Source organism: Haplochromis burtoni, unplaced genomic scaffold, assembly GCF_018398535.1.
Source record: "Haplochromis burtoni strain Fernald_Lab_line unplaced genomic scaffold, NCSU_Asbu1 Contig_42, whole genome shotgun sequence".
NCBI lineage: Eukaryota > Metazoa > Chordata > Actinopteri > Cichliformes > Cichlidae > Haplochromis > Haplochromis burtoni.
The window spans coordinates 1,804,552-1,820,055 of record NW_024582403.1 but is presented as its reverse complement, the minus strand read 5'-3'; the positions used below and the strand labels follow the sequence as shown (position 1 = coordinate 1,820,055).

Genomic DNA, 15,504 nt, shown 5'->3' with positions numbered 1-15,504 from the left:
TAGGAGGGCCAAGTCTTTGTGCTGAACACTTCAAGTTTCAAAAACAAGGCCAATTGAAGCGGCGGAGCTCAAAGCCGACACCATTGTAGGCGAACACATTGAGTTTTGATTGGGGACAATGGTGTTTCTCAAATTTCTAGCAAAAAGAAAGCCATACTCCATCTGTGATCTCAATGAGCGCCTATTCATGAGCTTCCTTCTTTTCTGCGCCATTCGTTGGTGGAGAAAAGGAGGCAGATGTGGAGGGATAGAGCAGGGGAGAGTGCGTTTTAATTGGCTGCAGTGTGTAGGTCTGTCTCTGTCCTCTTTTTCTCTCGCTCACACTCACACACACACACGCTGGAGTTATATGCGACTATAGGCTGTGCAATAATCTCGCCGTGTTGATGAATACTTGTAGCCCATTCATTAAACAAAGATAATCCCTGCCAACCTACCTCGGGGGCAGAAAAACGTATTTTGTGAGAGTGTGTGTGTGTGAGAGAGAGAGAGATTGCCTGAGTGCTGGCCAACAGTTTTGGCACAGAGGGACCCTTCAAATCTTTGAAATATTCATACGCCATGGCAGGGTTATCCCCCATTTACAAATAAGTGTTATTCTAGCGGGTGAAGAGTGATGCTTGACAGACCTCTGTCTGCCTTTTTAGCTCAAGTGCCTCTTCACCGTCTGGCCTCACTCAGCCAGGCCTGCGTAAATTTAGCCTATATGTTTGACTTTTGCAGGGCTTGGCGAGTAACCGGTGTCACTTTAGTCGCTTTGTTTGTTTCCTTTTCACACTGCGCTATTTATTCTGCAGCACCGCTTTACTGCAGGTTGGTTTTTGGCAAATGAAGCCCACATTTTCACCAGCCGAAAACCTAAATAAAACGCTGCTTACAAGGAATCATTGGTACTTCTCTGTGTGAGCGCAGAGCCTTTCTAAATCATGAATACAGCCAGAGTCCGCTTTTATGACATCATAACTACAACAGATATGGCAAATTTTAGTTATCTTGTAAAGGCATTTCCTTCTTATGTAGAAAACTATAGATATCACACACACAGAGCCAAATAAAGTGCATTTGTTCAAATATTTGGCCTTGAAATAATCATTATCGAGGCTGTTCATGCTTAATATAATGAATTTGCCTGGTGTGCGTGTGTGCGTATATGAGCGCACGGCAGTTTTAAACTCCCACAGCATTGTGTTCTGTGGCTCTCTAATCTTCACTGCTCTCCTGACTTTGCCTTTAAGGGAATGCATTTAGACCGATCCATTTCCCCAGCTCAGCAGAACTGGTGTGAAGTGGCAGGTTAACAACCTCTTGTCTATAAACCCGGAGTATTCCTCGGTGTGCCCGTCAAGCGTGTAAATACTTCAGCTGAAAGAAGAAAAAAAAACCAGTGCGTTTCCTTTCTCCGCGGGCCCTTGTCTAACTGCTACTCTAACCTCTGCCTCTGTGTGACAGAGCCGGCTGCTGCAGCGGGAGAGCGCGGGAGGGGATCCGGGCCCAGCCGGGCTGCAGGCGGGGCAGCGGCAGTGGGAGAGGCCGCTAGAAAGCCGCACCGGGGTGCGGGGGCAGCGGAAACATGCTGCTACATATGTTGGGTCAAGCATGGCCTTTGTTGTGATCTTAAAAGGGTGTTAAAAACCCATTCGTCTGTAGCCTTCCTGAAAGAAATGAAAGCATCGCATAGTTTTTGATGCACAGGCCTAATGAAGTGGTTAAAAGAATGTCGGATTTTTTTTTTTTTCGAAAGTGCCCACAGTCACTTTTAATTGCGCGGGGGGGCATTTTTAATTGGACCAGGGGGAATACCGGTGAAGCTAATCCCCTAATCATAATACATATTTTTCCACAAATGAACTTAAACCAAACTTGACGTGGACGAGAAATGAGCGGTAACTTCAACCAGAGGCGGCAATGACGTAATTAAAAGTCTTGCGACGATATTAAAACAGCAGAGAAGCCTTATGAGCTCCTCCTGGATAAATATAGCTCAGCAAACACGTGTCAAGTCCAAGTAATTGTCACTTTATTTCTACTGTTATTAAGAGTGAAAATTGCGCGTAATAAGAGAAGCTGGTGTGGAAACCTTCCTGTTTCCCTGGCTGTACTCTGAATGCGCAGTTTTAAATCAGCCATCCTGAGGTGAGGCTGTAGGCCCATAATCTCTCCTGTGAGCATCAGGCCCTTTCTGCTGTGTGCAACTTTCACTTGCGTGCAGGACGGGCAATTTTTATCCGAGTAAGATCGTCGCCCATGCAGATAATTACTTTGAATGTCAAAAAGATGTAGTTTTAATATCGTCTCTATTAGCCTGTTGGCTAGGTAATTAAGGTGCAGATGACAGCGGCGAGGGAAACAGATGGCATTTGCTTACAGTGATTCAGAAAGTAAACAATGAGCCTGGGAGGGGAGAGAGAGGAAGGGCTGCACACACTCGCTGCTGCACACCGAGCAACCATTTCTTCCAGCTAAAGATGTTGTTGTGGATCACAAAGACTGTTGTCGGCCTCTAAGGTGCAAGCAATTGTTGATGAAAGAAAAGGGGGGAAAAAAAGCAGAACTAAACCATCAGAGCTATAACTTTCAAAAAATCCGAGTTCCAGTAGCTGCACGAATCATCAGTGAACAGGTGAGGGAGCAGGTGGCTTGCGCGCGATGCCCTTTTTGTAGCTCTGTGCGCGGCGGACTTCTTAAATCTCAGGAAGCATTAGAGCGTTATCGCTTTTCAGGTAATGGAGGGTGACTGGAGGACAAAGCAGAACCCAAAGGAGAGCGCTTATTTTATGGAGGGCAACAGAGGAGGGCGGAAGCAATTTGTTAATCCAGTTTTTATTTTATATTCTTTTTCCCCGGTTCATAGAAGGAGCAGAGCAAAGAATTAAAACGGAAAGCCGCTCTTCTGTCTTTAAGCGTTATCAATACTAGTGTTATTATTATTATTATTATTATTATTATTATTATTATTATTATTATTATTATTATATCCGTTCAGGTAGTATTTTATTTTTAAAACTCGCCGAGCTATGAATGATAAACTAATGTTAAAATTTTTACCCAGCGATTACTTACTTTTTATTATCTAATCAAAATGCTTTTGCAATAAATAAACAACTACTTTTTTTAAATGCAATTTTTTTTAAAAAAAAATGCTGAAATAAACGAATTTTTTTTTTTATATATGAGGTGAACAAAATCAGAGCAAACGAAATTGTGGAACCTAAAAAAAGAAAACACTATTTAAAAATTATTATTATTATTATTATTATTATTATTATTATTATTTCAATAACTAAAAGAGAAACACCTAATATAGAACCAAAGTCGTCATTAATAATTTATGTTACCGTTTCAAGCTTCAAATGTGGAGGAAAAAAAGACAAAAAACGAAATTCGGATGAAAACTGGTCTAACTCGCGTGTTTAAATCACCAAGCAGAGAACAACATATTCATGCAGTCCGCAGTATATGGATGAAACAAAAAGTGGCACATTTTCTTTACTTTTAAACTTTTAAACGGATCGTGTGCGAAACAAATATTTAAAGCTTGGCGTTGACATTAATGTGAACGCTCTGGTTTTCCCGCGACATTTAGCAGCATCGACAGCTTCTTCCACTTTCCGTAGCAAATATATTACGAAAAAATATATATTGTGCGTTGACAGAGAAAAATCTTGCCTCTTTTTGAACCAATGAAATAAATGATACTTACCTTTACGGATGAGATTACAGTCACGCATCATCTTTTATTTTGAGTATTTTAAATCTTAAAAATATTCTGCGATTGGATGTAGATGCAGGAATAGCGATTTCATATCCTAACAATCATGTCGCCAAGTTAAACTAGTTTTTAAAATCGAGATATATACAGAAACTTCCTGGAACGTTTGAAAATTTCCTTCATTTTAAGTTTTTTTTTTTTTTTTCATTACATTTCTAATTGTCCTGTTTGACATCGCACCGGAAGTCTGGTTTACCACAATAAATGGAAAAAAACACGGGCTATTGTTTTAAATCTATGAAATTCTGTTTTGGGGGTAATACACTGCATCGATTTGAGCTTTCCGGGAACTCCCTTCAGATTCTTAACACTTGATATTTGGAAAAAAGAACTCAGGTGGACACAGTTGAAAAAAGAGGCAAGCCAATCAGATTGCTCCTTCCCCCTTTGGCCAATGACAGACGCCACATTGTTGTCAAATTTGTCTAATGAAAACGTAGGAGCAACAATAGAGAGAGGAGAGAGGGATCTGTATCCACTGACAATCTCTGGAGGAAGTTAGTGTCTCAGGCTGCGGCGAGTAACAACCTCAGCTCCTCCTGGACAGTTTGAACTTTCTGTCGGGGAGGAATGATCGCTCCTCTCTGCTCAGACTCTTGTCGGATTTAAAGTTGACTTTAAAGTCAGATTTTTGCTTCTTCGGCAGAGAACACTTGGACAGTTTCCACCAGACTTTCGATCATAAATTGTTATTTTTTCCCCTCCTGTTTCTGTCTGACAGCAGAAATCGGTGGCTTCACCTGTTGCCCGGAGGTGCTAAGAACCGCCGGACAGATGTGATCAGTCCAACGTCGGTTTAACTAAAGCAGATCGTTCAAACGTCGCCGATTTCTCGTTAAAACGTTAGTTTTGCTGGTGAGGAACGCGGGCATGGATCTGAGACCGGAGCTCCCCACAGCCTCCTCCGCCTCACAAGTCCACCCCGGAGCGGCGGCAGCGGCCGCGGCAGCCTCCATTCCGGTGTCCATGGCCGGTAACCTGCTGCGAGGGCCCCCGATCCTCCTGCGGGCCGCAGACAAGTACCCGCGCACTCCGAAGTGCGCCCGCTGCAGGAACCACGGCGTGGTGTCCGCGCTGAAGGGCCACAAGCGCTACTGCCGCTGGAAGGACTGCATGTGCGCCAAGTGCACCTTGATCGCAGAGAGGCAGCGGGTGATGGCGGCTCAGGTGGCGCTCCGGCGGCAGCAGGCGCAGGAGGAGAACGAAGCCCGGGAGCTGCAGCTGCTCTATGGCACGGCGGAGGGACTCGCTATCGCCGCCGCCAACGGCATCATCCCACCCCGGCCGAACTACGAAGTGTTTGGTTCCGTCAGCAGCGAAAGCAACTCAGGTGAGCGGATCAAGCTTCGCTGTAATGTTTAAGAAGCGCGTGAGAAGGTAGCAAATCAGTGTGTTAAACTAAAATCTGTCATCAAACTGCGACTCTGTTAAACGCAGAATCATTTAACCCTAAACACTGAGCCTAATCAGCCGTCACAGCATAAATGCTGATGATGTTTGTTTAACCTTTACAGATTAAATTCTGATATTTGAGCTCACGTGTTAAATCTGCTGTTTGAATACTGGTATGTCTGTCGCTCTACTGCCTCTTTATTGATGTGATTGTTGTACTGAATATGACTCTGTGCTGATACGCTTTTGATGGCCTTCTGTTTTATGCTTTCATTCAATCTTACACACTCTGGTTCTGTCAGCAGATTCAAGCATCCAGAAATATGAGCTGTTTCCTAAGAACCAGCTCTCCGGGTCCGCCACACCTCAACCATCTGCGGGGAAACCGGCTTCCACCGAAGGTGACTCAGCCCCCGGCATCTCGTCCCCGGACGGCCGGCACGGAGGCTCTGGTTCGGAGAACGGGGATAGCGAGTCTTTCATCAGCTCACCGGTATCCAAGCCTTTGAAAGACGGAGAAGAAACTCCAGGGTCCGTCAGCTCCATCGGCTCGGATTCGGGTTCCGAGACCGACAAAGATGAGCAGGAGCCTTCCCCTTCCTCTGCGGCCTCTCGGCACATGAACGCCATCGACATCCTCACCCGAGTATTTCCCAGCCACAAGCGAAGCGTCCTGGAGCTCGTCCTGCAGGGCTGTGGCAAAGATGTGGTGCAGGCCATCGAGCAGATCCTCAACAACAGCGGCGCTCAGGGCCCCAACAAGGCCGGGCCAGACGAGACGTGGACGGCAGAGAGGATGCTCCAAAATGCGCAGCAGCCTCCGGCGGCATCCGCAACCACAACAGCCCCGACGAGGCCCATGCTCCCCGGGGCTATGACGCTGAGCAACCGCTCTGCGTTTTCTCCTCTGCAGCCAAACGCACCGCACTTTGGCGCAGACCCTAGCACCTACCCGCTGGGCACACACTTGGGACTGAACCCGCTGCGGCTGGCCTACTCTGCGCACAGCCGGGGACTGGCTTTCATGACACCTTACTCCACCACCGGGCTCATGCCCACTTTGGGCTTCAGACCTCCAATGGACTATGCATTTAGCGACCTGATAAGAGACAGGACAATGCTGCACAAGGAGCAAGGCTATGCCAGCGGCCTGTATGGGCCTTTGGTCAACAACACGCCGGAGAAACAGTGAAGCCGGTGGACTGATCATAGAGACACATTCCATTGTATTTGTAGCCACAAGTGTTGAAAATGTGTGATGTGTTCTGGCTACGGGCTGCTGTACATAATAGGATTATCTGGCTTGTAGTCAAATGATCTGAGAGGGATTTAAAAAAAAAGAAAAAAAAAGAAAAGAAACTAGACCACTTATGTGTAACTCTCCAAAATAATTTTATATGTTAGACCACAAAAGTTTGAATGGCAACCCCTATGTTTGAACTTTACTACGCCATCAGTAAAATGACGTAAAACCGAATGTATTTATAGACTGCAGAATGAAATGAATCCCGATCAGGCTGGAAGAGTAAAAACTAAACTGACACACAAAAGCAAAAGTACGAAGTACGAAGAAATTATTTATCAAAGAGTTCTGACTTTTTAGAGCCTATCAAATTTTACCACATACACACGCGCGCGCGCACACGCACGAGTAAAATAAGTTATTAAAACACGTAGTTTACTTGTTAACCCCGTTTCCTGCTGTAAAAGTTGATCTATAACGTGTAAATGCCATTCATGTTTCTTTTTCTTATGTATTATTTCAGTTATCTCACCTTTGTATTTCATTTTGTTTTTAGTTTATGTCCAACTGCCTGTATTATATATTGCATTTGGTAATATGAAATCACTATGCCTATATTTGACTTTTCATTTATCCATTAGTCAGCGCAAATATTTTGTGACAAAGTGTTGGATTCAGTTAGTTCCTCCTCAGATGTTACACGCTGTGCTGTCACAATGTATCAAAACGCTGGAAAAAAATAAATGTTATTTTAAACAAGTGGAACATCACACTTATTAATGATGCTTTCACGGATAAACCTTTCCTGCGTAAAATCTATTTATTCTGCAAAGGTCACCCCAGATATTCTGATATGGAAAGGACACAGAATGCTATCAATTTACAGCAAATCCAAGGCATTTCATCTGGATAGATAGCAGGGTTAAAAATGACAAATATAACAGTACATTCTACTTCTTCTTTTTTTAACAAGAAAAAAAGGACATTTTCTACAGAATCTTACAAAGCAGACAGAATATTTTATATTTATAATCCAGTCAGGGCCAATCTGGCTCACAACACGCACACATCTGACTTGACACAAATAGCCAATATTCCCGCTATAATAAAACATTTAATAAACTAACTCCTTTGGGGTTTTGACTCTTCTGGTTCACTCAGGGTCAGACACAGATGTTTTTTCTTCTCGCTCTTATATAGTTTGCCCGATATTACTACAGCCACCAGCATAGTTTCAAGTACATGTAGAGCGAAGCTTTGATCAATAAGTAGCTGTACAGGAGAACAAAAAGTTTTTTTTTAATGGTATGAGATTATATGCTTCTGTAACGCGCCAGCAGGTCAGATTCAGCTGGTGGACACCCGAAGGTTCCTATAGTTGGTTTACAGTAACGTTCCCTTCATTAAATCAGCGTGTTGTATAAAATAGTGACAGTTACATTTTCCAAACTACATTTGTTAAGGTGACTATGCAGATTAACTCTGTAGGTGAAACAGTTGCATGACTGCGTAACGTCACAACTGCCGTGAAATCGCACACAAGAAGAAAAAAGTGTAAAGTTTATGACTGTAACTGGAGAAGAAGGTGAAACAAATTAAACGTTTATCGAACAAGTATAATGCTTTCTTTACTCTTATATTATTATTATTATTATTATTTTTTTTTTGAAACAGCATGGCTTTGCATAATTTAATATTCAAATCCTCTCATGATGAGCCTCTCATTCATGGTTATAATAATAATAATAATAATAATAATAATAACCATTTTTATTTTATTTATTATTTTTTTAGCAGTGCACGTATCAATTCTAAATCCTTCCCCCAGCTGTTAAAATAACGTTATCATGCAGAGCGGCGGGCCTTCGTTTGTCTGTGGTTGGAATGGATCGCGCCTCAATGGACAATTACTTCACTCATTCAGGGATTTCACTGCCGCCACAGAAAAGAAGAATTTTCAAAGAGCAATGGCGCCATCTACCGGTCACCATGTGTTAGTAGCAAGCCCCGTCCCCCCCAACTTTTGTTGCAGACCAGAGCCGGTGAAATGCGTGATGCTCATTGGCTGAGCACTGGTAAGATCCCATCGTGTGCCTGACAGTGCTGCAGGTGAGAGGGAAGGTAAGGACTGGTTCTGGGAACAGTAAAAATGCTAAACTGGAAGTTGTTCTCAACCCGTATTAACATTATTTTTGTGACATGTTGGAGAGGCTTCAAATCGGGCGCTTCTGTCATGTTTTACACATCGTGTGAGTGATGTGATGTTTTGGGTGTAATCACCTGAGACAACAGGACCAGTAAAAGTCATTTCAGACAGCAGGGAAGCAAATGTGGAAGAAATTCCCAAAGATAAAAACAAGTAAAAGCTTGTTTTTATTCCAAGAGTCTGAAGACATCAAATAGAGTTGTAATAGTTTCAAACAGATCAATGAAACCTCACCATCAAACAGGCCGTCGTGCTGTCAAGGCTTTTGAATGGTGGATGAGCACTTAAATCATTTCACATCAAAGCTGGTGTGTATAACACAGACAGCACCACTAGATGACAGGATTGTCTAACAAATAGCTTCTGCAGTGCTGCTATTACAGACTGCTCCTGACAGGCAGTCTATAAAGTCCACTATTTCGCAGCCCTACACCTGCATGCTTTAATGCAGGGGTGGGGAACTCCAGGCCTCAAGGGCCGGTGTCCTGCAGGTTTTAGATATTACCCTGGGTCAACACACCTGAATCAAATGATTAGTTCATTACCAGGCCTCTGGAGAACTTCAACACATGTTGGAGAGGTCATTTAGCCATTTGAATCAGCTGTGTTGGATTAAGGACACATCTAAAATCTGCAGGACACCGGCCCTAGAGGCCTGGAGTTGCCTACCCTGTTCTAGATTTTGAAGCAACATCCCATTAAAGCGGGGGCAGGGGAACTCCAGGCCTCTAGGGCCGGTGTCCTGCAGGTTTTAGATGTGTCCTTAATCCAACACGTGTTGAGGTTCTCCAGAGGCCTGGTAATGAACTAATCATTTGATTCAGGTGTGTTGACCCGGGGTGAGATCTAAAACCTGCAGGACAACAGCCCTCGACACCTGGAGTTACCTACCCCTGATCTAGAATATTAAAGAGATGATTTTATTTTCCAGTGCTCTTTTCATGCTTTTTTTTCTTCTTTTCTGACTTAAACAAATCCTGACACGTGTATTTGCGCACGTGTATGTTCATATGTAACACAAGTTATGTAGTGGCTTTGATTTTCTTCTCTTTCTTGGAACGCTACAGCGTCCTCTGCTGCCCATTTGTGCAATGCATTGAGTAAAAACATTTTAATTCTGCAAAATCTGAATATATGACTTTTTGTAGCTTATTTTGTGAGTTATAAAAAGTGCCAAAGTGGTACAAATATTATTCACAGAGAAAACAGTAGTAGGATGGTCATACTGAGTGATAGTTCATGGTTGATTTTATTACAGAGCCCTGCATCTGTTCTTCATCTGCAACATGGAGATTTGCTGCAGTTTTTAGATGCACGGCCACAGCGTGTGAAAATTCAGCTCAAATGGACACCAAGAAGTTGGAGATGGATGAAAAACAGAAAGCGGGAGCATCAGTTTGTAGAGAAAGCTGGTTTGCTACACTGAGCGCACAACTATATTTTCTGTGCTTTGTTCTGTGTTCACTAATGAATAATTAGACACAGGCAGATAAATAGCCACAGGCTCCCGGAGCGGTGCAGAGAAAGAGACAGACAGAGAGAGGGAGAGAGGGAAATCCATTTAGGTTATTACTCCATACATAAAACCCATTTTCATTTTCTGAGACACAGTTTGGTTTACTGTCAGAATAACAAATAGATAACAGGAAAACAAACCAACACAAAGACAAAAACAATTGCGCACATTCAGTTCTGAATTTAGTGGCTCGACTCCTACAGCTCAGTAAACCCGCAGCAAAATGGGGAAATAAATAAACTAAATAAGAAATAAAATTGGGCTCCAGGATGCGTTTTACGTCTTTTGCCTGTTCACTAATAATGCTGAGTCACAAGCTGCCACTGATAAAATAAGTAAAAGCTTTGATTTTGTGCAAACTAATTGTGGAATGTTCGGCATTCAGTCTTAACTTAGTTTTTCTTTTTAAAAGACTGCATTAGCTTTTATTAGGATCTCTGCCATCTTGGGCCCCACTTTGTATGCAAACCTCTCTTAGATGATATTGATTCAAGAAACCTTTTTCCCCATTTCTCCTTCAGAGGTTTCCTTCATCACTGCGCCCCAGGGAGCGCCAATCAACAACCTAACACCAATCGCCCCTCCCACACAGACTCTTCTCTCTGCCGTTACATTTTGCCCCCTTTGACTCTTTCTTAATAAAGCTTCCTTACATCAAAAAGTGACAAGTCATTTGGGGAAAGTGAACCACAGGCCCACCTATTGGCAGTAAGATAAAGTGATGCTTTAGTGGTACGCTGGCTGTGGGGGCTAGTTCCACGCCTTCAATATTAGGTGCCTCAAGTGTGGGTAAACAACACATATGACCAAATTTTCAGGCAGCGAAAGCTGGTGGCACAAATCTAATGTGTGAGGTTCACTGCCTGATGCAGCGCTCCAGTTTTACTGGCTATCTGCAGAGTGCTGTTGTTATCATTTCACTTGGTGGTTTCAGACAGAAGTTAGCAATTCTTTAAATGAGAAGAGCATCTGCAATCAGCATAAATCAAGTGGACTACTTACTTACTTTCCACAGCCGAGACTGAAAATGTGGATTTTGAGCAAAAACCTGGAGATTAATGCCCTTGGTTCATATCAGCTGCTTGATAACCAAACCACTAGCTTGCGGTTGTGCATGTGCATTATTCATTGCATTGCAGCTGGTAAATCTTCTTTGAAGATACATAGGGGAAGTGACCTATTCATGAAACACTAAAAGGCACATGGGATCAGTCAGGTCAAAGGGATGCGTCGCACCGTGTACATATTCAGAGTTAGATTTTGCAGCTGCAAAATGCTACAACTTTACTGTGTATACACTCACTGCCAACTTTTTTTAGGTGCTTGCTTGTTGAAACAAAGGAGTGATCAGCCAACTCAGTGGGAACAACTTAGTGCATTTAGGCATACGTAAATGGTCAAGATGACCTGCTGAAGTTCAAACCAAGCATCGTAATGGGGAAGAAAGATCCATGAATGTGGCGTGGTTGTTGGTCCCAGGCAAGCTGGTCTGAGTGCTTCAGAAAAGGCTGATCTACTGGGACTTTCCTGCACAGCCGTCTCTGAAAGGTCTGAAAAAGAGCTAGTATCCAGTAATCAACAGTTCATTGGATGAAAATGCCTTGTTGCTGCCAGAGGTCAGAGGAGAATGGCTACACTGCTCTGAACTGATGGGAAGGCGACAGACACTCCAACAACCAAGCAAAGCAGAAGAGGATCGCTAAACGCTTGTCGAACCTTGAAGCAGATGGGTTACAGCAGCACAAGAACACATCAGTGGCGCTCCTGTTAGCTAATAACAGGAAATTGGGGCTACAGAAGATTGGAAAACATTAGATGTCTTAGTATCAACGGAGCATATCAGCTTGCTGACCATGTCCAGCAGGATAATAAGTTTGCTCCATTAAAGCGCCTCCTGTTAATATCAGAACTTTCTATAATTATCCCTTCAGACTGTAAAATGGTTTAAAAGAAAAAGAAGAAGAAATTATATTACAATAAGGTTAACAGGCTTTTAGAGAGACCATCAGCTGCTGTTTGAAAGTTATCTGTACACTGCAAATACCCAGCTGGCTTGTGTGTATTATTAGTGTGTTGGCTAAATCTGCTGCTGTTTTAACTACAAACGCTGCCGGCTTCGTCTCTCTATGTGGCAATTAAGCCTCAGAAAACTGACGCTGGTTGAAACGCACATATCTAAAAGTGTTCTTAAGAGCACATAAAAGAATTCTCATTTTCTAAAAATCTACATCAGGGTTTTTTCCCCCCAGTTTCACAGTCCCACTGGTCCCAAATTCAACTTAGCTCACAGATGACCCTTTAAACTGTTTCCTCCAATGACAGCAGTGATAATAAAGTAGTCGGTGTGTATGAGGAAATTGAGGAGCGTGCTGGATGATGTGTGCACGTCGCTGGCAGGGAGCTCACTGAGACGCTTCATATGAGTTTTAAGACTAAATGGACGTCAAGCTGTGTCGGCACAGCTTGAGCACACTTAATCTCCTCAAGTGGAGAGTGTCAGTCAACACTGCTGGGGCAGATAAGGAGTGCTGGAATGTAACAGTGTGTCTGTGTGTTTGTGTGCTTCGTGATTTCTGCTCGCATGTTGTACGTGTATAAAAGTCTGCAGGAAATGCAGTTTGTTTCTTTTCAAGCTATCACAGCTTATGGTAGGATTCCTGTGTTTTCCTCCCCCTCCCCTTATTTCTCTGTTTGTGTCACCTGTGGGTGTGGCTGCACAGATCACCACCTTTCTGCTCTTGAGCTGGCACATCTGCTTCTCATCTTCTCATCAACACTGCTGATTATCATTCCCGGCCTTCCATTCAGTTATTGCTGGGTTGTTTCGATCACTATAGTCGTATGAATATTACTTTAATCGATTTAAGAACATTACTCCTTAAAAAGTAAATTTCTTTGACTACCTTTTCCTTTCTTGCCTGCCAGTCAGATGCCACACTCAACTTCTCTTCACTGCAACTTTTCTGTCCACTGCCAACCTGCCACACAACTATCTGGTCCTTTTTAAATTCCACCCGTATTTCCATCCAGCCTCTTCTTCAACTTTCTATTAAAATTTCTGCAAACTCTATTCTCAGTTTGCGTGTCCCGCATTTGGGTTGGTTTCTGCAAAGCTTTCAGACAAGAACCTTCACAAACTTTATCCAGAAAAACTATTTCTTACATTCGTGTTACTGGTAATTTAACCCAACCTCCCCACCTCAGGGACAGTTCCAGGATATTTTAAATTGGGTGTTATGGGGGGAACAAGAACAAAGCTTGCCTGTGTGTGTGTGGGTATATGTGTAAATTTACACTTTTTACTTAAGGAAAAGTTACAATCCTACTAAGTAGTTTATTAGTGCAAAAGCACCTAAAGTAAACGTGTCCATTATGTAGAACGGCACTTTTCAGATTGTATACAGTACTATATATATACTACTAGATCATAATTTTAATCTGTTGATGTGTGTACATCCAGCTGTTGGTGATTTTAAGTGCTTATATATTGCTGGGTAGTTTGAGCAATAATAATGCGGTTAATCTGCAAAATAATTAGGAATTAAAGCTTTAAAATAAAGTGTACAAAGAGAATACTTGCATTCAAAATATAATGGTGTAAAAGAAGAAAGCAGCTTAACATAGAAATACTTAAATGAAGTAGAAGTACATTAAACTTATACTTGAGTCAAGTAATTTAGTAAATGTACTCAGTTACATTCCTGTTGTTCTTACTCCTACTCTAATCCAATGATCCCACCCCCTGACAGGCCCATGTGCCACTTACCCTAATCCTAAAATCAGGTCTAGGAAGTTTAGGAAGGGGGTCACCACCAGGGCCAGACTGGTAATCTGACATACCGGGGATTTTCCCGGTGGGTCAACACACTTTTGGGCCGATAGACCGGCCTGAAGGGCCTCTTCCCACCAGCCATACAAGCACCGACAGCAGCCCATTGGTTCATTTTTATTACTCACGCTGGATTGTCCAATCAAATCTCTCAATGTGACCGGCCCCTCCTCTACCTTTGCTGCGAGCTCTCAAAGTAGCGAGAAGGTGAAGCTGGAAAGCTAAGAGAAAACAATAAAGACACCAATAATAGATGCAGCAAAATGTGTGAACAGTAGGACCAGCAACAACTGGTAACCAGGCCTCACAGTCACCACAGGCTGCTGACAGCACGAGCTGAAGTGAGGAAGAGGAAATTCATGTGGTAAGAAAATAGAAGGAGGAACATAATTGGAAGGGAGAGATTCAAGGATTCAAGTAAAATGCATAAGTTGCTAAAGAGTAGCTAACACAAATCCAGAAGGAAACACTAAAAGATGAAGACACTTGCACTGCAGATATGTACTCAGTTGAAGGCCGGTGTATACTTTAAAAAATATTTTTAAAAATGTATGTGTGCTGTATGACATTCAGCAGCGTATCTACATCGCTGTATATGCAGATTGAAAACGAATGTGTGCAAAAAATCTTTGACCTATAGGTCTCCCAACGTGGCCGCCGTAACTAACAAAATACACTCTTGTCATTCCACCCCATGCCCCCATATGGAATACACATGCAGTGTACTGTATGTGATATGTTAATAAATTCTGAACACACGCTAAAAAGATGCATGCCTCTCCCAAAGCTCCCATTCTCGCTGTTCCTCATCAATGCTTTCTGCTGAAACGTACGATTTGCAAAATGCAGTTAATGAGTTGTTGAAGGCTGAGAATGAATCCCATTCTAGCCGTAATTGTGTAAGGTTTCCCGAGGGGGCAAGTGTGTGTGTGTGTGTGCTCATACTAGATGTTTTTTGCATGTGCACTTCAGCGTGTGTGTATGTGTGCTCACGTGCTTGTGTTCCTGATGCCTTTGTGCATGTACTTGTGTGTGTTTGTGGGAGTCATGTGAGCTTGTTAGTGAAAACAGAAGCATCGTTAATCTTCATTTGATGATTCTCACTTAGTGCAGGAAGCGGAAAACACTGTAAGAATGAACACAGAGAGAGAAGGAGAGGAGTGAAAATGTTCTTGATTGTGAGGAAGAAGATGCTGAGGAGGAGAACTCACCAGAAAGAGAGCCAGAAAGGGAAGAGCTGTTTTCACGCAGACCTACTTCTGTCACTCAGTCTCTAAATTTAGCACGTGCACTTTAACATCTATGTACAACATTTGTGTGCGCACACTCTTAAATAGTCCCTGTGTTTGTTTATTTAACTAATAGTATGAAGGACTAAAATGTGACACAAACGCCCTTACTCACTCTCCGCTGATGACTCACAGAGCCTAATATTAGCACATCCTTTCCTACTGGAGTAATGACTGTAGATGGGACATTTGATAGGTTATCAGCACTGTTAGTGCAAGGGCATTTCCAGGATTTTATTTCTCATCCAGATGGCATGGAG

General features: G+C 42.8%; 1 protein-coding gene across 2 annotated transcripts; it reads left to right on the top strand.

Moving 5' to 3' along the window:
- The first annotated feature begins 3,302 nt into the window (after window positions 1-3,302).
- Window positions 3,303-8,010, top strand: dmrta2 (DMRT-like family A2). 2 transcript variants are annotated; one of them, XM_005920749.3, is made up of 2 exons: window positions 3,303-5,099; window positions 5,464-8,010. In XM_005920749.3, the coding sequence occupies exons 1-2, from the start codon at window positions 4,640-4,642 to the stop codon at window positions 6,351-6,353; spliced, it is 1,350 nt and encodes a 449-aa protein (XP_005920811.1). In that variant the 5' UTR covers window positions 3,303-4,639; the 3' UTR covers window positions 6,354-8,010. The 2 variants fall into 2 exon arrangements, with proteins under 2 accessions (XP_005920811.1, XP_005920812.1); XM_005920750.3 differs by having other exon boundaries at window positions 3,306-5,099; window positions 5,467-8,010.
- Window positions 8,011-15,504: the final 7,494 nt, after the last annotated feature.